The sequence below is a fragment of the Phaseolus vulgaris genome, chromosome 1, assembly GCF_000499845.2.
Source record: "Phaseolus vulgaris cultivar G19833 chromosome 1, P. vulgaris v2.0, whole genome shotgun sequence".
NCBI lineage: Eukaryota > Viridiplantae > Streptophyta > Magnoliopsida > Fabales > Fabaceae > Phaseolus > Phaseolus vulgaris.
The window spans coordinates 9,015,156-9,042,223 of NC_023759.2; the positions used below are offsets into that span (position 1 = coordinate 9,015,156).

The 27,068-nt window shown below is 34.7% G+C and overlaps 3 protein-coding genes across 4 annotated transcripts in view; 1 reads left to right on the plus strand and 2 right to left on the minus strand.

The window, feature by feature from the left end:
- The window catches only part of LOC137813497 (rust resistance kinase Lr10-like), a 58,188-nt gene extending 38,611 nt beyond the window's left edge, over positions 1 to 19,577 (plus strand). The window contains exons 1-4 of one of the 2 annotated variants that reach the window (XM_068615788.1): positions 4,913 to 5,731; positions 7,232 to 7,255; positions 16,977 to 17,000; positions 18,269 to 19,577. In XM_068615788.1, the coding sequence (XP_068471889.1) occupies positions 4,957 to 5,731; positions 7,232 to 7,255; positions 16,977 to 17,000; positions 18,269 to 19,506 (2,061 nt within the window). In that variant the 5' untranslated portion in view covers positions 4,913 to 4,956 and the 3' untranslated portion in view covers positions 19,507 to 19,577. Of the gene's footprint in view, positions 1 to 4,912; positions 5,732 to 7,231; positions 7,256 to 16,976; positions 17,001 to 18,268 lie in introns of those variants that run through there. The other variant, XM_068615789.1, reaches the window with a different exon arrangement.
- Positions 19,578 to 20,967: 1,390 nt separating this feature from the next.
- On the minus strand, positions 20,968 to 24,587 carry LOC137815484 (uncharacterized). Its single transcript, XM_068618601.1, has 4 exons — positions 23,438 to 24,587; positions 22,931 to 23,228; positions 22,255 to 22,840; positions 20,968 to 22,146 (listed from the first exon to the last, which is right to left on the minus strand). Exons 1-4 carry the CDS (start codon positions 24,585 to 24,587, stop codon positions 20,968 to 20,970), a joined length of 3,213 nt encoding a protein of 1,070 aa, XP_068474702.1.
- A 746-nt stretch (positions 24,588 to 25,333) lies between these two features.
- Positions 25,334 to 26,719, minus strand: LOC137815485 (uncharacterized). The gene has a single exon (XM_068618602.1). It carries the CDS (start codon positions 26,717 to 26,719, stop codon positions 25,334 to 25,336), a length of 1,386 nt encoding a protein of 461 aa, XP_068474703.1.
- Positions 26,720 to 27,068: the final 349 nt, after the last annotated feature.

Consider the following 27,068-nt stretch of genomic DNA (forward strand, 5'->3'; position numbering starts at 1 on the left):
TTACTTTATTGTAACTATAAAATTGTGTATTATTGGTTGCACTTCCTTATAAATAATATAAGTTTTACACACGAAAATATGTAAGAATATTTGAGTGTGACCAACTCAACATCGGTTAATGTACAACTTAAAGAATAACTATCTCGCGTTAAAAGGAGTAAAGGAAAAAATAAAGAAATTCACACATAAACCTATAAATCTTATGAAGACGGATATTAATGAAAGTCGTATATTTGCCATAAGTCTAGACGTGTGAGATGGACTTTTGGTTACATTCTAAAAATGAACTTGTAATATAAATTGTCTTCTTCGTTGTGGAAAAAATAATACATAAAGGTAAACTCGAAAACTAAAAAATAGACATCATAATATTAACTAAATTTTTGTACCCGAACACAAATATTGCGTTCTTCATGAAAAAAAGTATCTTGAGATGGAAGGAAGTAGTTTCTCTTCCCAACGAGTTTGTCGCATGATGAGAAATTTATTTGTAAAAATGATCTTAGGATCAAATTAATTAGAATCTAGAAAATTATTATAAGCATATAAGTAAGTATGATAATTAAATAAATATTTCTTATAAATTTAATTTTTATTTATAAGTATTTTAACTTAAATTGTGGTATTCGAAAGATATAAGTTACAGATAGTATTACTCCTAACATTATGGTTTTTTTTAATTTAGAAAACTTTTTATATTTATATATGTTGATTTAATATGCTTATGTGGGCCGCAGCTCCATTTCAAAATTTAAAGTATACACATATTTTAAATTTTATAGTTTAAATGAAGTGAACAAAATTATTAAGTGTCCATTGATTTTTAATTTATATATGCGTACATGCCTACATATATACCCACTTAATTTTTAGAAAAAAAAAATACCCTAACAATTTATGTTTTAAGAAAGTTGTAATTATAACTCATTTAAATACACGTCTGCTAAAATAAAATAAGTATAAATTATTACAATTAATATTTATATATTTTAATCTTCTTGTCACATCATTTCTTTTTTTTTTTCACTTTTTTTTTTTATAATTGTGTTTGGTACGTAAGACTAATAAGTTAACTAGTAGCTTCTTTGACTAGTTTATAAACTACTTTGACCAACACAAAAGTATTTGGTAAGATATATAAAAGTTGTAATTATAACCCATTTAAATACACGTCTGCTAAAATAAAATAAGTATAAATTATTACAATCAATATTTATATTCTTGTCATATCATTTATTTCTTTTCACTTTTTTTTTTATAATTGTGTTTGGTAAGACTGGTTGCTTCTTTGACTAGTTTATAAACTAACTTTGACCAACACAAAAGTATTTGGTAAGATATATACATATATTTTACTTTGTGAGATTATAACTTATTACTTATAAATTACTTCAAGTATTTTGTATCTTTTTAGCTTATTTAATTTTTTTTCATTATTCTATTTTATATTTTGATATATTTTTATTATCATCTTTATATTTTTTTTTATCTATTTTTACTTTTTTTTTTAATTTTACGAGGACAAAGTTTTTACTTCTCCATCTTCAATCACACTTTCAGTATCTCTTCATGCTCCATCAATTTTAATGATGTACTCCAAATTTTTAAGTGTCTGAAAGACTTGAATAGAACAAGTTTAGGATAGATAAATGCATTGTTAAATTATTTATATAAGAGATGTATTTGATGAAACTCGTTAAACGCAACTTCAAGAGGACATATATATTGTTTAAAAAAATTTCAAAACATATTTTTGTAAAACTATCCTTTTTAAGTTAGGTGCACATAAATAACGTACAATATAAATAGATAAGATATTAGAGAGATTTGCACACAATATTATATACTAGTTGATTTGAAATACTTAAATTACGATAAGGGTTTTGACTCACTAAAAGGGAATAATGTCCTAATATAAATTATAAATTGAGTACTTTTTTCTAGGTTGCTATGAATACAAACAATGTTCTTCCTCACAAAACAAAAGGTTAATGATTCCTTCAAAATTGGAGAGCATTAAGTGTTTTTCAAAGTACCATCGTTGTCAACCTTTCTTCTTCGTATATATATCTTCTTTATAAAGAGCTGAGAAGAAAAGAGTCATTACAAATATTTTTTGGAGTTGTTATGAGAATTTGCATCCTTAGTTTTCTTAGTCTTATGTTTGACAATGTTCAGCACGTAGACGCATTGAATGCTTTCCATGAAACGTTTAAAACATGTGTCTTCTTTACGCAAATTCTCTTACACACGATATGACTTATCTAGCTTAGGCAGATTGTGTTACGTATATGACCTGAGATAACTTGCTGACTTCATAGGACTTTCATTTCATCTTTTCAGAAAGTTGTTTGCGTGGAGTAGCTTTACACATGTTTTTTAAGAGATTTTGATTTTAACACTTTAAAACAAGATATATTTGAGAGAAATGAAGAAACAAACATTACTTGTACACAAAGAATAAGCTTTATAAGTCTTCAATATGTACTATGAATGCTTAGGCTTTCATATCAACTTTATTTGTTCAAATAAAAACTTATAAGACGAAGTAATAGAGGACCACATTAGCTAAAGCCACTTTTTCTTTCAACTAAGAGTAAATGATCATTTTGAAAGAATACAAAAAGTAATATCTACCTTAGTCTTGTATAAATTTGTAAATAATAGAATAGTATTTTTCTAGCTTTGTATTTCTAAGCCAATTATAGAATAGGAATATCCTTCTCTCCAAACAAGACTAGTCACCTCCAATCAATCCTTGCCATGTGTCAACGCAAGAGTTTAGAGTTCCTTATGTTTAGGATTGTAACATGGCAAACTAGGAATTGAGAGTATTGATAAGTGCCTAATTTCAGTAATATTTCATATTAAAATATAGGCACTTATGAGGATTTATTGTTAATTTATATATAAAATCATCCCTAATTTATGAATTTATACCTTTTTATATTTTTTATGATCTTTATTTGAATAAGAGTATTTTATTGCCGAATTTGGTGTTAATTGCAGATTTTTAAGGAAGATTGAAGATTTGGATTTAAGATGAATGATTTGAGCTAAAAAGATAAAGATAGAAGGTCCCAGAATGGAAAAAGATGCAAAGAAAGATTGGGCTTTTTTTTATGTTTTATCATTTAGCCCATTAGCGCGACATAGGAAGCAACCTAACCCTATAAAACTAGGATAAATAGAGGGCTAGAAGCTCAACTGTAGTGTGCCAAATTGAGAGTAAAACACCATAGAGTGAATTGTAACCCAATTGGGAGAATGGAAGGTGCTAGAAGTATGCGTGGCTAATTCTACCCTTTGGGATTGAGAGTAATATGCTCAATCTCTTATGTATTGAGGTGATATCTTATATATTAATATTCAGTTCTTGATTGATTATTGGTATTGTTGTTTTACTTTTAACTTTCCGTGACAAATTGAGAATCTTAAATTTGACCGAGAGGTATTTTTAGGGTTTGGACCTAAACATCAATACTTAACATATTTGAGTGCTAGGGATAAACTTGAAATGTTAATTGCCATTAACGTCTGAGTGTGATTCTAAGTTGTTTTTATAAATATGTGAGGGATCGATATTTAGGAAACATTCTTAAGGATTTTATATGCGAGAGATCGATATAAATGAATTTTCTACGGGCATCAATTTCAATAAAAGAACTCAATATTAACATGCTAATCAAAATACATGAGAGTGGGAGAGATGAAACTTAATCCCTATTTTTCCAATTGAAGCAACTAACTCTTTGTTTGTTTTCTTATTGATCAGTGCCAACACAATCACTTCTAAACTCTTTTTATTCTTATTCTTATGTTGTTATATTTAGCGAATATTGTATTCGATAATTCACTGTTCCTTGTGGGATCGATATCCGTCCTTAGGGACAATTATTACTTTTGACAAACGCGGTACACTTGCCGTAAAAAGTCATCAAGTATTTTGAGAACTCAATAGTCTTTTTAGGAGTCTCCTTAGGCTATAAATAAGAGACTCCTCTCTTATAATTTTCAAACTTGATTGATATATGAAATTGTGTTTATGAAATTCTTAGTGCATTCTATCTAAGTCTCTATCTATGATGTTTCTTGCATTATTAAAAACTCAAGGAAGTTGGTCTAACCTCTTCCTTGACCCTTGCACCTTCTAAACTCACACCCAAACCCATAAACCTCCATAGTCATTCGATGTTTCTTCTACAAATCTACAAGTCTTTCGCCGCTTTCCATCAATTACATCCAATACACAAGAAGAATTGTATCATGAAGTGTACAATGAAAGTGTTTGTGTGTTCAATCAGATGAAGTAAGAATAATTGCATCTTTTCAACGAGACAAAAGACATAAAAAAAATGTTTATGTATGTCGAAAACTGATACTAGTAAACTATTATGCTTTATACTATGTTGTTTAAGTACAAAATAAAAAACTCATTTAAAGAATTCGTTGAGTAGGTATCAAATATTTATTGTAATATTTTTTTATTGAGTTACTTCTTTATTTGCTATGTAGTTCAAATTAAAGAAAAAAAATCAACAATGAAATAACTAATATTTTATTACATAATTTATTACACATAACTAAGATTTTAATACACAGAATAAAAGTTGTAAAAAAAATAGACGTAACCCTTAAAATTGAGAAATAAAAAATTCTAAAACAAATAAAATTTAAATGTAATTAATCAACTAGCTTAAATAAAATGACTTGACTAAATAAAGAAAACATATCTAATTTTAAAATAATAAAAATGATAAATTTTTTGATAAAAATATTAAAGACTTTTTAAAATTTTAAAATTATAATTATATAAAATATACTTTTACTGTAAATATATAAATTTTCTTTTACTGGTTTATACACTGTTCGTGTGTTCGTGAAATCTGTCTTTAAATGTCAGCTTGGATTGTGTTGGCAGTAGAAGTTTAAACAGAAAAGAGTTTGGGAGTAACCATGTGGAGAGAGAGAGCTTTGATAATCTTGGTGTTTCTGCTCCACCTAATTCATGGAGAAGATGCTTGCCCCCCCTCTTCCTGTGGGAAAATCAGCAACATATCTTATCCATTCCGATTGAAAGGAGACGCAAAAGGGTGCGGTCTCACCGGCTATGAGCTATCTTGTAAAAACAATATAGCGCTCTTCTCTTTGTACTCGGGAACATTTCATGTGCAGGCCTTCAACTACAATAATTTCACAATCCGAGTGGTGGATCCTGGACTTCAACAAACAAACTGCTCTTCTCTTCCTCGCTATTTCTTCTCTCCATCCAATTTCACTCCTTCTTACCAACCAATTCCTCCGTATCTCCATTATTATAGTCCCAAGAATACTTCTTCTTACCAAACAATTCCTTCGGTTTACCGGTATTATTATACCGAGCCGCTTGTTTATGAGCATATAGTGTTTTTGAATTGTAGCCATGGAGTGACTGAGATCCCTAAGTATGTGGATACTGGTGGATGCGTGACTTGGGAGTCGACCGGCTACATATACACTGTGGCTGGTGACCTAATTGCAGAGGACATTGAAGTTGGTTGTGATGTGAAGCTGGTTGCTCCCACATCTTGGTGGGGTTTGGACACAAATACATATTCATATGCCATGATGCATACTGCGCTAGTCTATGGATTTGAGCTTTCATGGATTCCTCTCGTCTGTCATGATCGTTGTGCAGATACTGACTGCTATTTCAGTTCTTCTAGCCAGACCCTTGAATGCTACAAAGAAGGTAAGGCAGTTCAGACTCTGTTTTTAATGTTTCTTTTTACAAGTAAAACTAAACCCAATTGTTCGGTTAAATTTGAGTTTGTTTATTTTTTATTTTTTATATTTACGAGCTAAACACTCTATCTGTACATTTTTTTATTATAAATTTTTATAAACACGTGTATATTATTTTGTATATTATGTGAGTTTTTTATTATATCAAAATAAAATAATAAAATATATTATATATATTATATTGAATTTACATTATAAAAAAATTAATTATAAGGAATCAAATATTTTAAATATTTATAATTTAATTAAATGTAAAATGTGAATAGTTATTTTTTTATAATTAGTTCTTTTCCCTGTATTTTATATTTATTTTGTAAATTTGTATTGTAATTTAAACATATCATTAAAGATAACATAGAAAAAATTGTATAATAATAAAATATTATTAAATATTATTATAAAGTATAGATAAATATATCTATATATTTAAAAAAATCAAACCTTATTAAATCATTTTATAAAAATAGTTGGCTTTCAATTCACCTATTTCCATAAAATGCTTCAAAGCCGTCTGAAACCGTTTAATTTAGTTTGTTTTTCTTATAGTAAATAAATAAAGTAAAAATTATTAAACAATTTCTGTAATAATAACAATAGTAATGATATAATCTTTAATAATCAATAAAGGATTCTCTTGTACTTAACTTTTTTTTATATATTTTATTATAATTTTTCTTTGATGTTTTGGAGGCTGCTCTTTATTATGAATTATCATAATAACTAAATTTTTAATTCTCTAAGTTTTGAATTTACGTTTATGTAATTGATTTTGGTATTCCCCTGATATAATAACGTTTTGATAACTATTTCTTCGTTATTCTGATTAAGGTTAAGTGTTTTGCATAGTTATTGTAAACTTGTTTTTAGCAAGATTTAAAGATTTACTAAATTCTTTTTCAGATGTCAATGCTTATTGTATTTATTGCTATAGTCATAGTGATTTCATTCTTTTGATTCAAAACTTCACACTTTAAAACAATAATCTTTGTCCACTCTATAATTTGCAAATCTTTCTAATTAATTTTTTTTATGTTAAGAGAAATTGATATTTTTTCTTTCATTAATCACTGACTAAAGGTAATTTGTATTTATCTCCATTATCTTCTTTAATAAATACCTATATTTATTCAATTAACTCCCCATATAAATAAGAGATATTTATCCATTATCACTAAAACCGTCTTTTACCTATTCAAAAAACTATATTTTAACATCTTAGATTTCAGTTCCGTATTATCGATAAAACATCACTTCATTAATTAAATATTTTTTAAGAAAAGTTAATTTATGATATGCATGAACTCATGTATAACATTTTTTGGTTTCAAAAAGAAATAAAAGCATTTAGATAGATTATGAACATAACCTTTGTGAAATTATGTAAATAGTCTTGCTTGTTGCGTTGTGCTTCTCTGATATTGATACTCTGTTCTTTTTGTATGAATAGCTTGGTGGCTGCACTATGTTTCAGGTCAGAATTCTACCTCTTTGGATTACCTATGTTTGAATTGGTACGTAATACCAAAAACTAATTTTGATTCTACATAATTATCATGTTACCTATTACACATTTTTTCATGCTTAAATATAGTTTTAATCTTTTAATTTAAATTTGAAATTTTTATATTGTTCTTTCAAATTAAAATTGTTTTCCCTTCCATTTTAAAATGATTTTTTTTCCTATTCTCGGTTTAAGCATTCAAATACTAATTGTAATTGAGAACAAAAGATAACGACTTATATATATATATAGAGAACCCTTGTGATAGGTTAATACTGCATCAGGTTTGCAGTTTTAGCTATAGACCATTCTCAAATCTATATTGGATAAGTATAACTTCAACACTAGAATCTTTTTACATTCCTAATCTAGTAATTGTATGTCACATCCTTAATCTAGTAATTGTATGTGATGTGGTGCTTAGGCCTACTCTATTTCTATTCATATCCTTGATAGAGTTGTAAGTATTGTTGCTCAAAGCTATGTCGAGCCTCCACTGCAATAGAGAAGTAATTCACTTTTTTTTTTTTTTTTTTTGCATATCCATGCTCATGTACACACACCTTTCCAACCTTTGGTTACCAATCATGACATAGAGTTATTCTCAGATATTATAACATGAAAAAAAAAAAACACTCATCATCCTCAAAGATCCTCAAAGAGGTGACTTTAACTACACTAAAAGTTTTACCAATTTTTCTAAGGATAATCATTACAATTATGCAAAACAACAAACATATATTCCAAACAAGAACCATCACAGATATTCAACAATTCAACTACTTCTTCCTTCGTATTCCAGTAGGTTTTTTTTTTTTTACATTTTTTACAACTTGGAACTAAACAACATTTGAGATAAAAAAACATAACCATTTTCCCTTTTCAGTTCCTTCACTCTGCATCGACAACAAATATAGCCAGTAACAAGGTCACTCTGCACTTTCAAGCCCTTCCCTACATTTTTGTTACAACTTATAGCGACAAACTCTACAATATTTTCACACCCCTCTACCACTTCATTTTATTCACTAGTCACAAGTTTTTTTATATATAACACCCAATCCGAATAGGAGAAATTAGTTGTAGGCACGTTATGGGTCAGCCATACCCACACATTCAGTTGTGTCATACAAAATATTTCATGTATACTTTCCCTTCCTTAAAGATAATCTTGTTTCAATGGTTCCAAATTGTCCACACAATAACTATCCATACTTCCTTCCATATTATTTTTATCTATCATTTAAATTCACATAGTTTAAAGTTTGGAAATGTTCCATTATGTCCCAGTTGTGTACAAATTAGATCCTAACCAATTTATCACACATAACCTAGACAATATAAGATTTATTACAGTGTAGTAGAATATGATTAAGTTACTCATTTTCCATTTTACAACCACAACTAGAAATATCACCAATTTGTAACTTGCCTAAAACTCTAGTTACTAAGTAATTTAACCCAGAAAAATAAACATGTCCAATATATAAAGATGACAGAGATGATAAATCAATAGTGGAGGTTGTCACAACTAGATTCTTTAACTCATCCAATATATAAAGTCCCCTTATCTACAACTTTCCTATTCAGCCTTCCAGATTGAGGATCTTACACATAACAATTAGTAGAAGAAAAGGGAAACAAGTTAAAGGTACAGTTGATTCCATAAGGGAGGTTGAATGGAGCCTAAACTGAAATCTCAAACCTAAAAAACAAAGCAAATGCAAAATCTAACAAGTAATAAATAAACAGAGAGAAATGCACACAAAATTTATATTGGTTCACCCAATAATAAGGGTTATGTCCAGACCGTTTGAGTAGGCTAGTCAAGAGCCTTTTAATATCACAAGTATTATACGTCTCTTCAGGTTATACAAATATTGTCCACCTCTTAAGGTACACCAGTATTCTTATAGTTTTACAGGTCACCAGTCCCAATCTCTCCCTTAGATCAAGACCTTTCAATATAATTAGAAAACACTTTCATTTTAAGAGAAAAATAAAAAGTCATAGGGTATACTTCATAGTTTGAAGAATTTACAATGGTTAAGTTCACAACCCAATTCTCACAAATCACTCTACAATAGCTTATATGAATGTGTATGCACAAATCTAAAGCACAACTTTAAAATCATTTATGTACTTTTTGAATGTTCATCATCTTCAAGGTCTTTATATAACTTTTTGAATATGATCGTTGAGACATTAAGGTTCTTCACTCTTCATAATAGCTATTAGACGCTCGATTTTTAGAAATAATTACTCTTGATTGATCTTTGCATGTTTTGAGCATGTGAGGCATTTCAAATTGTGTCTTTTTGTTCTTCCTAATCGAAAAAAATGCACGCGGAAGCAACACACATAATCAAAAATCAACTGCAGAAAATAAACAACACAGGATTTAACGTTGTTCGGTCGCCAACTGCAACCTACATCCACACGGACAACTATTAGGTTTTCATTTCTGTCCTATTGCACACCAATTACAAGTACAATGATCTCTTTAAATAGAAATTATAAAGGGGACACAATGATTAAGTCCATTCACTAAACATGGTGTCTAATCGGCCCAACCCAATTGGTCCTGACTTCATACCCAACAATCTCCCACTTGAAGCCACATAACAATGTTCACCTGCATTTCAACTGTGTACATGTACTTCTGTAATCTGTCGACGAAACTCAATGTTCCACCACTAGTTGCCACCAGCCTTCTTAATCATTTTGAAGACTTCGTTAAAACTCCCCTGAGTTTCAACACGTCAGTCATGATTGAAACTGTCACTGACCCGTTCTCTGTTCCTACCGGCTCCCACTTGCAAGAACTGACGGATCCTGGAACAACCTGAGAACAAACACTTTCCATATTCAACAAGAAATTTTCTGGAAAAGTTTCAACAGCTAGAATACTGGTTCTCCTAACCCACTACCGTCTAAGAACCTCAGCTGAAGCAGGACTCGTGCTCCCACTGCCATAAGTACCTCTAACTGGTCTACCTGAACCTTTCCATGCTCGTTCATCCTGAATCTGACTTGTGGCTCTAGGTTTCTCTCTTGTAAAGACAACCCTCTTCTGCCCACGAGATTCTGTGAACCGGACTTTGTTTATCTTCTGAACTGGGACGGTCACTCCCTCAGACGGTAATCCGACCATATACAGTGAACCTCCCTTTCTTCCGCAGGCCATGACAAGATTTCCCTTGACGACCTTCCACTGCTGATTTCCGAACTTCACATAATGTTCCTGTTCGTCCAACTACCTAACAAAAATCAAACTTTAAGTCAAGCTTGGAACAACTCTGACATCCTTCAAAGTCCAAAAACTGACTGACGTCTTCAACACTATGTCACCCATGCCCGTAACATCAATAGTTTTGTTGTCTGCTAGTCTTACCTTTCCAAAGTCTCCAATAACTAGATTATGCAATGCTTCAGAACTCATGACCCAGGAATTCACACTGCTATCCGCGCAACAGACTAAAAGGTCCTCGTCCGCGAAGTCTTCTGCAATGTTGACTTATTTATCATTTGGGCATTGATTCCTGAAATGCCCCACCTCCTTGCAGATCCAACATGTTACACTTGAGCAATTCCGAGTCTTTCACTAACTCCTTCTTTTGTTCTTGCTTCCACTATCCCTAATATTTTTCTTACCTCTAATGACATATAGTGATTCACTACATAATTCCCCATAACTCCTTCTTCGAACATCCTTACCAAGAATGAGATCACGAATCTTCTCAAAAGTGAATCCATCGGATCCTGCTGAAGTGGTAACTGTTGTAACCGTTCCAGACCAACTGTTAGGCAAAGACAATAGCAGTAGTAAAGCTTGAACTTCATCATTGAACTTAATGCCCACTGACATAAGTCTGGCTAAGATCAAATTCATTTTATTAATGTGCTCAGCAACTGAACTGTCTTAAATTCGTGTCGCAACGAAAAGCAGCCACACCCTGCACCTAGCACCGCACCGTCACTACTGCACTAGCAGATTAAAGCACGCGCCACTCTGCGTCTTCCGTTACTGTTATCACACTGCACCTCTATGTCGTCTCGCTCACCGCAAGAACCTGCACGTGTTAGCCGCGAAACACGATCCGTCGTCGCACTGCCTGGACATGACCCTACTACGAGCAACCCACACCGCTACACGTCGCACCGCCTACTGTGTGCACCTACCGCGAGTCGGAGGTCTGGGCTGTCGCGAATCTTGGGCCACTGTGAAACCCTAACTTTGGGACGCCGCTGCAACCCCTACGAAACCCTAGCTTTGTGACACTGCTGCCGCCTCTATGAAACCCTAACTCTGGGATGCTATTGCAACCCCTGTGAAACCCTAGCTTTAAGACGTTGTTGTCGCCTCTGCGAAACCCTAGCTTTGGGACGCTATTGCAGCCCCTACGAAACCCTAGCGTTGGGACGTTGATGTCGCTTTGCGAAACCTTAGCTTTGGGACGCTGTTGCTGCCTCTGCGAAACCCTAGCTTTGGGACGCTACTGCAACCTCAATTTTCATGTCTTGTCATCGATTAATTCTGCTGATTAGATCTCTAGTGTCTAAACGAACCAAGCTCTGATGCCACTTTATGGGAAAAGACGCACGCGGAAGCAACACACATAATCACGAATCAACTGCAGAAAATAAACAACACAGGATTTAACGTGGTTCGGTCGCCAACTACAACCTACATCCACACGGGCAACTATTAGGTTTTCATTTCTATCCTGTTGCACACCAATTAAGTACAATGATCTCTTTAAATATAAATTATAAAGGGGACACAATGATTAAACCCACTCACTAAACATGGTGTCTAGTCAGCTCAACCCAATTGGTCCTGGCTTCATACCCAACACTTCCAATATGAATGCTAAGGCTTTAATACTCTTTATTGAGATATCCTCTTGAATCTTCCACGTTGTTCTTCTCCTTGAATGCACTAGACGCTTGAAATGAAAACTTCTTCTCTAGTGCAATCTGCGCTTTCTTGAGTCATTGTAAACATTTCAAAATTCTTCTTTAACTATATTCAATCTAAACATTGAAGCTTGAATCATTTCTTCACTTGAATATTCTTTTCTTTGTATTGTTCATCATCTTCCACGTATTAGACTCTAAATATGGAAATATTGGCTTTGATGAGATTGATGAGTCTTTAACATATATTTGTTCTTCAAATACTTTCTTTATATGTATGAACTTTGTCCCTTGAGATTTGAACCTCCATTGACTTGATTCTTTCCTATTATGCATTATTCATCTTCTTCTTCATGGTACACACTCAAATAGGAAAGTTTTTATATGAGCCTAGATGTCTGCCCAACCTGGCGACCTGGCAACCCTACTAGTAGTGCTAAATGAGTTATAGACTTTAGTTCCATGAAATAAAAAAATATAAAAATTCATAAAAGGTGGGAGAGAAGAGAAGTTGTAGGGATATCGTGTGCGGAAGCGTAATAATTTCAACCAAAGATTATGAGAAATTAAAGTAACAAAGAAAATGAGAATGATACCAGAAATTTTTAGGTGGCAAACCCCTTTAAATAGAGGTAAAAAACCACCGGCGAGAGAGCCAAAACTTCCACTATAATGGTACTGGGAGTACAATGAATTCCTCCCAGACTAATAGATAAATAGCCCTAAAACAAATCCTCTCTATATGGGTTAAACACTTACACCTAAGAGCAGAAATAGAGAGTATAGGAGAAGAGAGAGGAAGCAAGTGTGTGTTGTTGTTTGTTGTGTGTTACATTGCTTGAAGGAAGCCACTATATATAGTGGTTCTAGGAGACAACAATAATAAATACAATTAATGGTAATTAACCTCCCTTTTGATGACAATTAATTGTAGTAAGAAACCTCCATTTGATGACAATTAATTGTGGCAAGTAACCTCCAAATTATATCAAGAAAATGGAAAAGTGAGTCATAACCCACAAATCTCCACCTTGACTTGCCTTTGACCGGAACAATCTCTCGCCAAGAAGCCTTGATTAAGTATGGATAATACCAGCTAAGTTCAGGCAATGATCGAACTTAGCCGATGGAAGTGGCTTGGTCAACATGTCTGCAGGATTTTCGGCTGTATGAATTTTTTCAACAATTATATCTCCTGTATCAACAATGTCTCGGATAAAATGGTGTTTAATTTCAATGTGCTTGGTCCTTGAGTGATACTTACTGTTCCTGGTTAAGTGGACAACACTCTTGACTATCACAAAATATAACAAGAACATCTTGTTGAGGACCAAGTTCACTTACCAAGCCTCGAAGCCATATAGCCTCTTTCATACCTTCTGTAGCAGCAATATATTCTGCTTCAGTGGTGGACAAAGCCGCAATGGCTTGAAGTGAAGAATACCAGCTAATAGTAGACCCACATAGGGTAAAAATGTAGGCTGAAAGTGAACTTCTCCGATCTAAATCACCATCATAGTCAGCATCAACATAGCCAACTGCTCCTCCGGTATCGGCTCTATGTTGATCAAATACCAAACCAAGATCTGGAGAACCTTTCAGATAACGATGTATCCATTTAATGGCTTCCCAGTGTGCCTTGCCTGGATTATGCATGAACTTGCTAACAATGCTAACAACATAAGCTAAATCAGGTCTAGTACATACCATAGCATACATGAGACTTCCAATTGCATTTGAATACGGGACATGTGACATGCGATTTTTGTCCTCGTCTAATTTTGGACACTGATATGATGACAACTTGAAGTGGGAGGCAATTGGAGTATTAACAGCTTTGCAATCTCGCATTCCAAATTTGTCAAGCATCTTAAGAACATACTTCTTTTGTGATAGAAAAAGTTTTCCAGCTTGACGAACTATGTTGATCTCAATTCCTAAAATTTTCTTGGTAGGACCTAAGTCCTTCATATCAAATTCACTACTAAGCTGAGCCTTTAACTTGTTAACTAAAGATTTATCTCTTGCGACAATCAACATGTCATCAACATATAACAACAAGTATATAAATGACCCATCAGATGTCTTTTGAAAATAAACACAATTATCATAGCTACTTCTTAGCACGAGGTTCTAATTTTCCCTCGTTTACATGAGAATAAGCAGGGCAACCAAATATTTTAAGATTAGAATAATCAACAGAGTTACCTGACCAAACTTCTTCTGGAATGTTGCAATCAATTGATTTGTTAGGAGAGCGGTTTATCAGATAACATGTCGTTGAAGCCGCTTCAACCCAAAAACATTTGCTCAAACCAGAATGGGAGAACATGCAACGAACTCTCTCCAGGATAGTTCTATTCATTCTTTCTGCAACCCCGTTCTGTTGTGGAGTCCCTGGATGGTGAGGTGTCTGGAAATGCCTTCTTTCTTGCAGAAGTCATTGAATTCATTCGAACAGAACTCAAGGCCATTGTTTGTCCTTAGCCTCTTTATCTTCTTGCCAATCTGATTCTCAATCAATAATTTCCACTCTTTAAAAGTGGAAAATGTTTCATTCTTATGTTTAAGGAAATACACTCATAGTTTTCGTGAGAAATCATCAATAATTGTCATCATATAACGACATTTACCTCTGGAGGGAACTTTTGACGGACCCCAAAGATCCGAATGAATATAATCCAAAGTACCTTTGGTTTTGTGTATGGCTTTAGAAAAACTAACCTTTTTCTGCTTACCAAAAATGCAATGTTCACAGAAATCAACCTTTCCAGTACAGTGGTTACCAAGGTGACCCTTCTTCTTGAGGATTAGAATTCCCTTCTCACTCATGTGGCCTAATCTCATATGCCACAACTTGGTGTTATCTTTGTTGGGTGAGGCAACAGCTGCAGAACCTGTAACGGTTGAATCCTGCAGCACATACAAACTATCACATCGAATTGCCTTTAGTAACACAAGAGCTCATTTAGACACTTTTAAAACTCCACCTTCAGCTGAGTATCAGCACCCATGAGATTCAAGGGTGCCTAAGGAAATGAGATTGCGTTTCAACTTAGGGACATATCTGACACCTGTTAAAGTTCTAACAATTCCATCATGTGTCTTGATTTTGATTGTTCCTTCACCAGCAACTTTGCATTGAGCATCATTTCCCATCAAAACAAGACCATTATAAAGTGGTTCATATGTGGTAAACCAATCTCTATTGTGAGACATGTGAAAAGTACAACCAGAATCAAGAATCCATTCATTTTTAGACTTTTGTTCAGTGTTGGAAGCTACAAAACAATCCCCATCAGATTCAGTTTCAACAATACTAGCTTCGGCAAATTTTTCTGGTTGTTTACCATTTCCCTTATCTTCTCTATCTTGCTTATTTTTCAATTTATAACATTCAGAGATCTCGTGTCCCTTTTTCTTGCAATAACGACAATATTTGGAGTTCTTGCCTCTAGATTTTGACCTAGATTTATGTTTAGTGTTCCTACCTTTCTCTTGGTTTCTCCTTCTAACTACTAATCCTTCACCAGAACTTTCAGAATGAATTTGAGTATCAAAATTTTCTTTGGCTAGTAAATTAGTCTTGACATCATCAAAGCTTAAGGTAAGATAATTACCGTATAACATAATTTCTTTGAATTGTCGATGCGAGGGTGTTAGAGAAACAATAAGTAGAACAACTTTATCCTCATCATCAATTTTAACATCCAAATTTTCCAAATCAATTATGATGGAATTAAATTCATCAAGGTGAGATTGGATGGGAGTACCTTCAAACATTCAGAGTGTAAAGAGTCGCTCCTTTAACCAGAGTTTGTTTGCAAGACTTTTGGTCATGTATAGAGACTCCAATTTAATCCATATGCCTGTTGTAGTTTTCTCATTGATGACCTCACGCAACACCTCACGGGACAAGCATAACTGGATTGCAGACAATGCCTTTTCATCCATCTCATCCCACTGCTCCTCCGTCATAGTGGTTGGTCTCATCATTTTACCTGTCAAAACTTTCTTTAAACCATTCTGGGTGAGAACAGCTAGCATCTGGACTCGCCAGATAGCAAAACTGATTTTACCACCAAATTTCTCAATATCCAATTTTGACATTATTGAACAACAGATCCTGGTTGAAGTATAATGGTACTGGGAGTACAATATGAATTTCTCTAAGACTAATAGATAAATAGCCCTAAAACAAATCCTCTCTATATGGGTTAAAAACACTTACACCTAAGAGCAGAAATAGTATAGGAGAAGAGAGAGGAAGCAAGTGTGTGTTACATTGCTTGAAGGAAGCCACTATATATAGTGGTTTTAGGAGACAACAATAATAAATACAATTAATGGTAATTAACCTCCCTTTGATGACAATTAATTATAGTAAGAAACTTTCATTTGATGACAATTAATTATGGCAAATAACCTCCCAAAATCATGTTTTATTTCTTTTCTAGTTTAAAATGTTGAAAACCGTCTTTAAAATTTAAATTTAGACAATTAAAAATCGCAGTAAATTGGAAATCCAAAATTACCTTCCGCGTCTATGAAGGATAAAATAACATTTTGTAAATTACGTAAACAAAGATTTCACAATAAGATATAACAATGGAAAGTTATAACAATGGAAAAAACGAGTAAAACACCAAATCGTTCCCTAGATTTTAAATTACTTTTTATTTTGACCTTTTATGTAAAAGAATATTTTATTTTAATTTTGTCAAACTATTTATTAACTCAAAAGATTTTTTTTATTTTTTATTTTTTGCAGAGACTATTGGTGATATCATATACGGTGAGTTCCTCTATTTCTATATATATTTTTTAAGTAAAAAGGGAAAGAATAGTTTACTTTGTCTCTATCCCACGGTTTTATTCCTCTATTTCTATAAATAATAAGTATGATGTAACAAGTTTTTTTATAAATATATTTATTTGCATAAAAAATAAATAAATTCTTTTAAATTTAAAACTAATTTATATGTAAACTATTTTTTAGACATTCTTTTATATAACCTTTTTAAATTTTAATTTCTAATTTATAAATAATTTTATTTCATTTTTATTTTTTTTATTTTCTTTTATAAAAATATTTGTAAAACAATTTTCCAAATATAACTAATATTATTTGTACATACTATTTTTGGAAAAATAGTTCTATAATAATTTCACTTTATTATTAATTTTTTATTGATGAAATCTATCACTTTGATTCTTGGACTCTTCCAATATACTTTTAATAATAACAATTTGTGTACAGGTGCTAAAAGAGTAACTTTTTTCCATTCTATATGTTAACAACTTTTTTTGGGAAAACTCATCCACATTTTTATTACATTAAAAAAATATAATTTTAAAAATAAATAATTTTCTAAACAAGATATTGAAAAAGAATAAAATTATAAAATTTAAAATGTATATAATTTTGTTAAAATAATACTAAAATAACATATGGTGGCTATCTATACACTATATAAAGGGCACAGAGTTTTTAACCACCCTTAGTGTTTTCTTTGTTTTATTTGAATAAAAAAAATTGGATACATAGGCGCGCATGTACTAAAAAAGTTTTTAACCACCGCTTTTTAAGTAAAAAAGTTATTTACATATTTTTTTTAATAGAGATAAATTATTTAATTAAATAAAGAAGTATTTTTTTTATAAAATTCATGTTATTTATTTATTAAAAGGTAAAATTATATAATTATAAATAACGTCAAAGATAGTTATCAAATGTTTTTTTTTATAATGATATATTATTTTTAATAGAAATAAGTTATTTAATTACTCATTTTATAAAATAAAAAATTATGTTTTATTTATTAAAGTATATAATATTTTAATTAAAATATAACATAAAAATAATTATTTATATTCGCACTATACAATAGTATAGATAATAATAATAATAAATATAAATAAATTTAAAAGTTTAAAGATTTATTATTATTTTATTAATAAAAAAAGTTTACAAGTGATTTTTTTATTTATTTTAAGGAAGGTGTGAATTTCTTTTTTCTTTCTTCATTACAGTATGATGACATTTGTCATATTAATTCACAGGATTAATTTTAGTAATATATGGGCCAAACCAAAATCTTAAACGTTACGGTGCATATGGCTCAGTAACGATTACATTGGGACACTATGTTATACCATACTTCATAGTTAGATATGTTGTAGGCACGATATTGCTTATTGTTCTTTTGATATACAAGTGGAGAAGAAGACATTCTTCAGAATATGAAAATATTGAAAGTTATTTAGAGCAAAATAGCTTGATGCCTATTCGATACACATACAAGGAAATTAAGAAGATGGCCAAAGGTTTTGGTGAAAAATTGGATGAAGGAGGTTATGGCTCTGTATTTAAAGGAAAGTTGCGTAGTGGATCTTGTGTCGCTATAAAAGTGTTACAAAACTCAAAAGGTAATGGACAAGACTTTATCAATGAAGTTGCAACAATTGGAACAATACATCATCAAAATGTAGTGCACTTAATTGGATATTGTGCTGAGAGCTCAAAAAGAGCCATTGTTTATGAGTTCATGCCCAATGGATCTCTAGATAAATTTATATTTTCGAGAGAAGAAAATCCACATTTAACCTATGACACAATATATAATATAGCAATTGGAGTAGCACGTGGGATTTCATATCTACACCATGGGTGTGAGATGCAGATTTTGCATTTTGACATTAAACCCCACAACATCCTGCTTGATGAAAAATTCACCCCAAAAGTCTCTGACTTCGGATTGGCAAAACTATATCCAACAAACAAAAGTGTTGTGACTATGACAGCAGCAAGAGGGACAATTGGATACATGGCTCCAGAATTGTTTTATACAAATATAGGAAGAATATCATATAAGTCTGATGTTTATAGTTTTGGAATGCTTCTGATGGAGATAGCAAGCAAGAGGAAAAACTTAAACCCCCATGCCGAGCATTCAAGCCAACTTTACTTTCCCTTTTGGATTTATGATCAACTTGACAAAGAGAGAGATATAGAAATCCAAGATGTCATAGAGGATGAGAAGAAAATTACAAAAAAGATGATGATAGTTTCACTTTGGTGCATACAATTAAAACCAAATGATCGTCCTTCCATTAATAAGGTAGTCGAAATGCTTGAAGGAGACATTGAGAACCTTGAAATACCTCCAAAGCCTTCTCTGTATCCATATGAAACATTGAAAAGAATCTTCTCTGACCAAACAACATTGCCTGACTTCATTAGTTCTTCAAGTTATTCCATGGAGATTGCCACTAATGCTCCACTAGATGCAAGTATTTGATATTGCATATTAGTTATTTATTTGCATGGAACTTATTAAACATTGTTCATCTATAATATTTACAATATTTACATTGCCTGAGTTATTTCCTATTGAAAGTTTAAAAATAATTGTTACCAAATTTAAAAATGTGTTCAAAGTTTTCCCATATGTTCATTATACTATGGTATTTGTAGCAACCTAGTTCTTTTAATTGTAATTTAAAACTTGATCAAATATAATAATAACTGAGAAACTAAATTTGGTTAAAAATAACAAATTAAATAGGTATATTTTTTGGTAAGTGTCTCTTCAAAATTCTACAATAGAGATTGTGTAGTAAGCTAGATAACAGAAAAGGATATATGAAAGTAATCAAACAATCAAGAAATCGTCAAATCAAACATAATTGGTTACTTTAATTAATTTTATTTCAATTTGATTCTAAACACGTATTTTAAGAAAAGTTTTGATGAGTGTGAAATTTTTTTTTTATCAGCAAAGAATTAATTTAATTAAAACTGGGACACTTAAGGGGTGTCCCAACCCGTATACAAAAAGTACTTATAGCTACTTACACGTGTGAACCTGTAGAAACCTTATAGATATAGCTACAAGTGACTTCTACCATCCAAAACCATTTGCTGCATAAAATCCTTTAAGCTTCGGCAGTATGGGAAAGCACAATCCCACTCTTCCATTCATTCCTATTACTAAATCACCCATAAGCATGGCCTATCCAAGATAGCAAAATATCGGGAACCCCAATCTGCACACAGTTTCATTCCTTCGTAACCAGAAACCTTCCACAGAAAATCTATTTTCCATCCACAGAGAATGCATCTGTTATCTTTCCCTGTTATGGTATATATCAGTGGATGAGTGTGGCGCACCTACTAACCTTTCACCATTCCATTCCTTATCTGCACTATACCAATCCAAACCTACACCTGGGAACTCCTCTATTCCATCTTGCACCGAACTCAGCCATTGCAGCGCCCTCATCCAAACTGGCCAAGTCCATTTCACCTTAGCACCTATAAGCAGCAGCTCCAATCTTCACAGTACCTGCCAACAACCAATGCACCCATTTGCTGCATATCCTCACGCCTTTCTCAGCCCTTTTGGTTAATGGTCCACGCCTTATAGCAGTTTACAGCAGGCATATACTCAATGTTCTGTTGGACCGTGCCTTCCTGCTTCCCTCTTATGTAGTTAGACCCCTGTCCATCGCTAGCAAGTAAAACTCTCCTCTGCCCCGAGCTAGCCTTGTCATCCTAACCGCCTTACACCAGCTGTTCTTCACCCTCATTACTGCAATTCCTTGCCACTCCAGTACTGGTCCAAGATATTCTTCTACACCATAGCCGCCCTTCCAGTTCTGCTACATATTACTACCTGCACTTTGGAGCTCCCCTAGTTACGTCCCAATTCACTCAGGGCCAACCTAACCCCCTTGACCCCTCTGCTGGACATGAAAATCTATTTAACACTCTTTATACAACTACCCGGGTTAATTGTCCAATCTGAGAAAGAGTAATTAAAAGACTTGGTTCTATGTTTTAGCCAAGACCAGGATTTTAGCTGCGCCATCTGAATCATCTCCTCTACATCCACAACTCCTTGTTTGAACAGAATGGAATTTCTCTGGTCCCAAATACCTCTTATAATCGCTGCCCAAATACCTTTCCACACCAAGATTTGTTTTCCACTGGCCTGAGTACAAAGAAAACTCTCAAAATGGGATTGAATCTCATTATTTTGTACTAACACAATTCCCAGCCACTTTTGGCAAAGGGACCAAACATGCTGCGCAAACACACATTCAATGAATAGATGCTGTGATGATTCCTCCATATTCCGACACAGAACACAAACTGTGGATTCCATCTGCACACCTCTTCTCACCAGGGCCTCCCGTGTTGGAATTCTGTCTATGAGCACTCTCCACGCTGTTACTAGCACATTAGGGAATGCTGTGGCTTTCCAGAGGAGATAAAAAATCACGTGTTGTGTCCCTCTTAAATGCTTGCCTAGGCAAATGTAGGCTAAGCTCACCGTGTACCTCTCTAGCTCATCCTTCCCCCACACTTGGGTGTCGTTTACATATCTCTTCACATCAGAACCTGAAATTCTTTCACTAAGATTTCTCTCCATCTCAGATTCCCACTCAAATCTCTCCCTCCTCCATTGTATCCTCCAATGCCATTCAGATCCCTCCCACTCTCCAGCTTCCTTAATTTTTTCCTCCTGATTCGCCGCTAAGGAATACAATCTTGGAAAACCAGTTTTAAGACTTGTATTACCATTCCACACATCCTCCCAAAAACTAATCTTATCCCCCTTTCCTAATTTCCATCGTAGCTCTTCTTTGAACCAACCTTCTCCTTCTCCCTCCCTACAGATCTTCTTTAAATCTCTCCACCACCATGATTGATATTTCACTGGAATCCGTGTCTCCTCTAGTTGCAAACCATATTTTGATAGAAATACCTCCTTCCACTTCCCTGGCTCTTGTGAGATGAGCCGCCATCTCCATTTTGCTACAAGGGCAAAATTCAGCTTTCTAATATCCTTAATTCCCAGTCCTCCATCTTCTTTCTGCTTGCACACCTCTCCCCAACTTACCCATGAAATCGGCCTGTTTTCTTTTCCCCACCCCTAGAGAAATTTTCTCCGAATACTAATTATGCTTTTGTAGACCGATTCTGGTGTTTTAAACACGGACAGATAAAAGAGAGGTATTGCAGTGAGCACAGACTTAATTACACAGGTCCTTCCTGCCAAGGACAGATACCTCCCCTTCCACACACTTAATCTGGCCTTCAATTTTTCCAAAACAGGTTTCCAGAACGTTTCTTTCCTTGGATTTCCTCCTACTTCTATTCCCAAGTACTTAAACGGGTATCCCATCTGACCACAATTTAAGAGTTTTGAATAGCATCTAAGATTCGAATTGTCAACATTTATACCTACTAGACTTGATTTGTGGAAGTTAATTTTCAGCCCAGATGCTATCTCAAAACCCCTTAAAATTGCTTTCATACTCACTACATTGCTCCATGAGTCTTCGCAGAAAAAAAGGGTGTCATCCGCATACTGCAGGAAGCTCACAACTACCTCCTTACTTCCAATCTTTATTCCCGCCAAAAGGTTGGCTTTTATCGCCTGCCTGACTAGTCCAGCAAGACCTTCAGCCACAACTGTGAAGAGGAACGGTGCTAAGGGATCTCCCTGTCTCAAACCTCTTGTCGGTCTGAATTCTTCAGTTGGACTCCCGTTGACTAGGACAGACACTGTGGCTGACTCCATACATCCTCTGATCCATTGAATCCAGGTATTATGAAAACCCATCCTATCAAGCATATCATACATGAAAACCCATCCTATCAAGCATATCATACATGAAAACCCATCCTATCAAGCATATCTTACCGAATCATACGCTTTTTCAAAATCAACTTTCAAGCACAACCCGCTTCTCCCCTTCCTTCTAAGATCCTCAATCACCTCGTTTACCAATATCACACTATCCGTGAGACCCCTATCCTTAATAAAAGCAGACTGGCTCTCATCTATTATTGCCGGTAACACTTTCTTTAACCTTCCTGCTAATACCTTAGCAATGACTTTATAAATCGCACCCACTAAGGATATGGGTCTGAACTGATCGAGCTTGCAAGGATCCTTAACTTTTGGAACAAGTGCTATGAACGAAGCGTTGCACCCTTTGGGAATACACCCTGTTTTATAAAATTCCGCTATTGCAGCTACAAAATCAGCCTTTAAGTACTTTCAGCTTTTCTTGATGAACTTAAAATTGAATCCATCCGGGCCTGGACTTTTTGAGCCTTCACATTGCCACACCGCCTCCTTAATTTCTTCCTCAGAGAAGATCTCTATCATTCGCAAGTTGTCTCCAGAAGACTTTTAGCTTCTCTTCGAACAGTACTAGGCTCCTCACACCATAGGCCTGCTACCTCTACCCCTTTCACTTCATTCCTTAGTCTCCTCCACCTAAGAGTTGAGTGGAAAAACCTAGAGCAAGAGTCACCAAATCTGAACCAGTTTGTCCTAGCCTTTTGACGGATAAGAGACTCTAGCTTATTATCCGTCTCCCAAAGCCTTCTAATCAGATTTGTTCTAGCTTGCTTCTGACTTTCCCCCATTTGGCCGTTACAATTTTGACCATCAAAGGTCTCAATTTCCTGCATTATAGAGCTCTTGATCAAGTTCAAATTCCCAAAAACGTCCCTATTCCAAACTTTCAGATCCACCTTCAGGAGTTTAAGCTTTTCCTTAAGCCCTTTAACTGCACCTCCTTCGGTTGAATATGACTTCCACTTTTCCTCCACCATTCCAGCAAAGCCTTTTTCCGAGAGCCATGCATCTAACGACCTAAAGGGCTTGGGACCCCAATCCTTGTCCAGGCATTTAATCATCAAAGCACAATGGTCTGAGACCTCCCTTCTTTGAACATACTGCTTGCAGGTAGGCCAACACTGTAGCCACTCCTCTGTTACAAGAGCTCTATCTATCCTGCTCTTTGCTGTTCCATTTGCTTTGAACCAAGTAAACTTTTTCCCAACAATGGGCAAATCCATCAGCAGATTTGTCTCTATAAACCCATTAAACTCCTTCATCTCTTTTATAAATTCTCCCCTATCTACCCCTTGTCTTTCAGCTCGTCTTCTTATAGCATTGAAATCCCCACAGAAGCACCACATCCCAATCTGTGAATTTTCTTTACACTTGGACAATTCCTCCCAGAGAATTTTCTTCTCTTTTAGAGTGCATGCTGCATAGACATTAACCACACAACACCTTCGAGATGATTTCCCATGCAGACCCACAACAGCTATGTACCCTTTCCCCATTGAATGACTTTCATACTTAAACACATCTTTATGCCACAAAGAGAGAAGACTTCCTCTGCCACTCTCCCCTCCATTATGGATCCAACCAATGTTGTTATCCCCCCAAATAGAGAAACACCTAGCATCTGTTATTTCTGTAGTCTTTGTTTCCTGTAAGCACATGAATTCCACTCCCTCCGTCAAAATACACCTTCTCAAATAACGCACTTTTGTTCCTCCCCCCATACCTCTAATATTCAGGTTAAAAATCAGCATCTAAATCTCTTTGTCTACCCTACTCTGCATTATTCTTCACTTCCTGATCTCTATCTTCCATTATGATAAATTCTTGAACCACCTCATCTTCCTCTCCTCTGTAGGCTAACCCAAACCGTTTTCCAACTGCCCAAAGGTTATCTGACTCCTCCCTGCTTTCTGGACTATGTACTCTAGCATTACATAACAATATGTCCCCGTCAGAAATTGATGCTGAGAACATACCTTCTCTGTTCACCAAGTCATTCTTCTTTTGGAATATTTTCTCGCTCAACCGAATAGAACGCCTGGGGAAGGTATTTGCGTCCCCCAGCTCACGAAGTGCTTTCTGTTTCCGTGGTTGGGTTTTGCTTGCAGTACCTACTTCTGCTACCTCTTCTTCAGACAGGCCATGCGCGTTCACCCCTTCCTGATTTTTTCTCTCAACAGTAAGTCGTCCCTCCTGATTGGAATTTGGTTCAATATGGCGGCTCTCGCTTCCACTTCCCGCTTCCATTCGACACAGTGCTTCAGGATTTCCCTCATGACGTTGTTCATCATCTCCCTCTGACTCATTCGCCCTTCCAGATGTTTGTTCGGTTTCCTTCTGTGTAAGGTTCAATCCTTCCTCACTCCCTATTTCCGTATGGGCCTTCCCCTCACCCTTCTGGCCCAGATGCATATTGGGCTTTATAGGCGGGTTTGTGCTTTCTAATTCCACCACTAACTTAGCCAGCTCAGCATGCCCAAAAAGGTGACTTTGCAAAAAACATGCTATCCTGTGCAGACTGAAATACTAAAGCTGCTTCCTCCTTTCCCTTAGTTTCCTCTTCAGTGTATACCTTGGTTACTTTATTCTGCCCCTTATTCCCATTCATATCAGATACTCGAGATTGGGAGACTTTTGTCGTATTCGCGTTTAGGTCTTCGTCCTCCTCCTCCTTCTCCTCCGGTTGCCGAACCCTCCGTCCACTTGAGCCCTCCTCCTCACCGTTGAACACCGGGGTATCAGACTCCTCCACATAGGTCTTTGAAGATGAGACGCTATCCGAAGTATCTAGATAGTTCCGATGACACATACACTGCCCTTCAAGTCTAAAGGGTTGTTCTTCTTCGACATAAACGGACACCTCCAGGCCATTAATCAGCATAGTCTTAACCATTCTGGCGTTATGGTTTTTGCGTAGGCGAACTTTGAGTCTTGCATACTCCAAGTTTTCCCACATGACCGTTGTTGCATCTATAGACACTAGAGATGCTTCCTCTCCAACTATTTTTGAGAAGCAAGCCTTGGTCCACAGCGGTAGAGGCAGACCATAACAACGTACCCATACTACTCTGTGCTCTGCAATAGACTCCTCCGTCCATGGCTCGATTTTTTGGAACACACTCTCAAACCACCCCTTATTGAGGTCTATTACCTCCTTCATGTTCACCCCTTCTCGTGGAGTCAGGAGAGCAAGATTATCTCCCAGGGATCTAACACAAACTAAGCTCATACCCCCTTTAATAAATTCGTCGTCAAGTTCTTCAGAGCTTAGTTCTTCCCTTAACTGCCCTACCATACTGTACTCCATCCATGGTAAGACGTTCTTCTCAGTGGTAAAGGTTGACCCCTCCCATCTTCTTTGAGCATCGCCTTTGATAGCATCTGCATATGACTTGCTCCCTGCCTTCACTCTCCATACCTCCGTTTTTCTCTTCTGACCGCTGATAGCTAATGGCTCCTCCTGCGGTTTCCTGTAACTCTTTCCCTGCTCTTTATGGTACGCTCTGTTTTCACTCCCCTGACCTTTAGCTTCCAGTTCGCTCCTCCTATATTTCGGAACGTTTACATGCAGCTTTTTGTTGCCTATGTAGATCTGATCAAGATCCTTCTCCAGCCTCCCCACATCCCTGACTTCAAAAAATCGAACAAACTCGAACCTTCTTCCCCATTTGTTAAGTCTTCTTGAGATAAACACTTCTTTAACCCTAGCCCACCTTCTAAAAATCTTGATCATATCCAGCTCCCCATACCCGTTTGGGAAATTTGCAAAGAAGAACGTCGTCAAACCATTTGAGTTTCCGTAAGCGTGTCGATTACTACCAGATCCTCCGTGTTCTCCTTGCCTCTGCGTCATGTTCTCTTTGATGAGTGTGAAATAAAATAGTCGTTCTAATATTCCAAATGATATTAAACCATTAACTTATATTTTGGCGAGTTTTTTAACTAAAATTTCTCCAATAAGTAAAGCCATGTGTACAATGTTACCAACTTCCATCGTACGACGAATATTCACTGCCTAAACTCATATTAGTGGAACACTATTAGTATCTTTATAATTAAGTTGTTACACAACATCTCATTGACTTTTTTTAAAGTAATAATCTTAATAATTTTATACATTACAAAAATTTATGTTTAGTGTTTTTTTATTAGCATTTTAAACCCGTTAAACATATTATTCACAATCGTAAGAACTGTCGGCA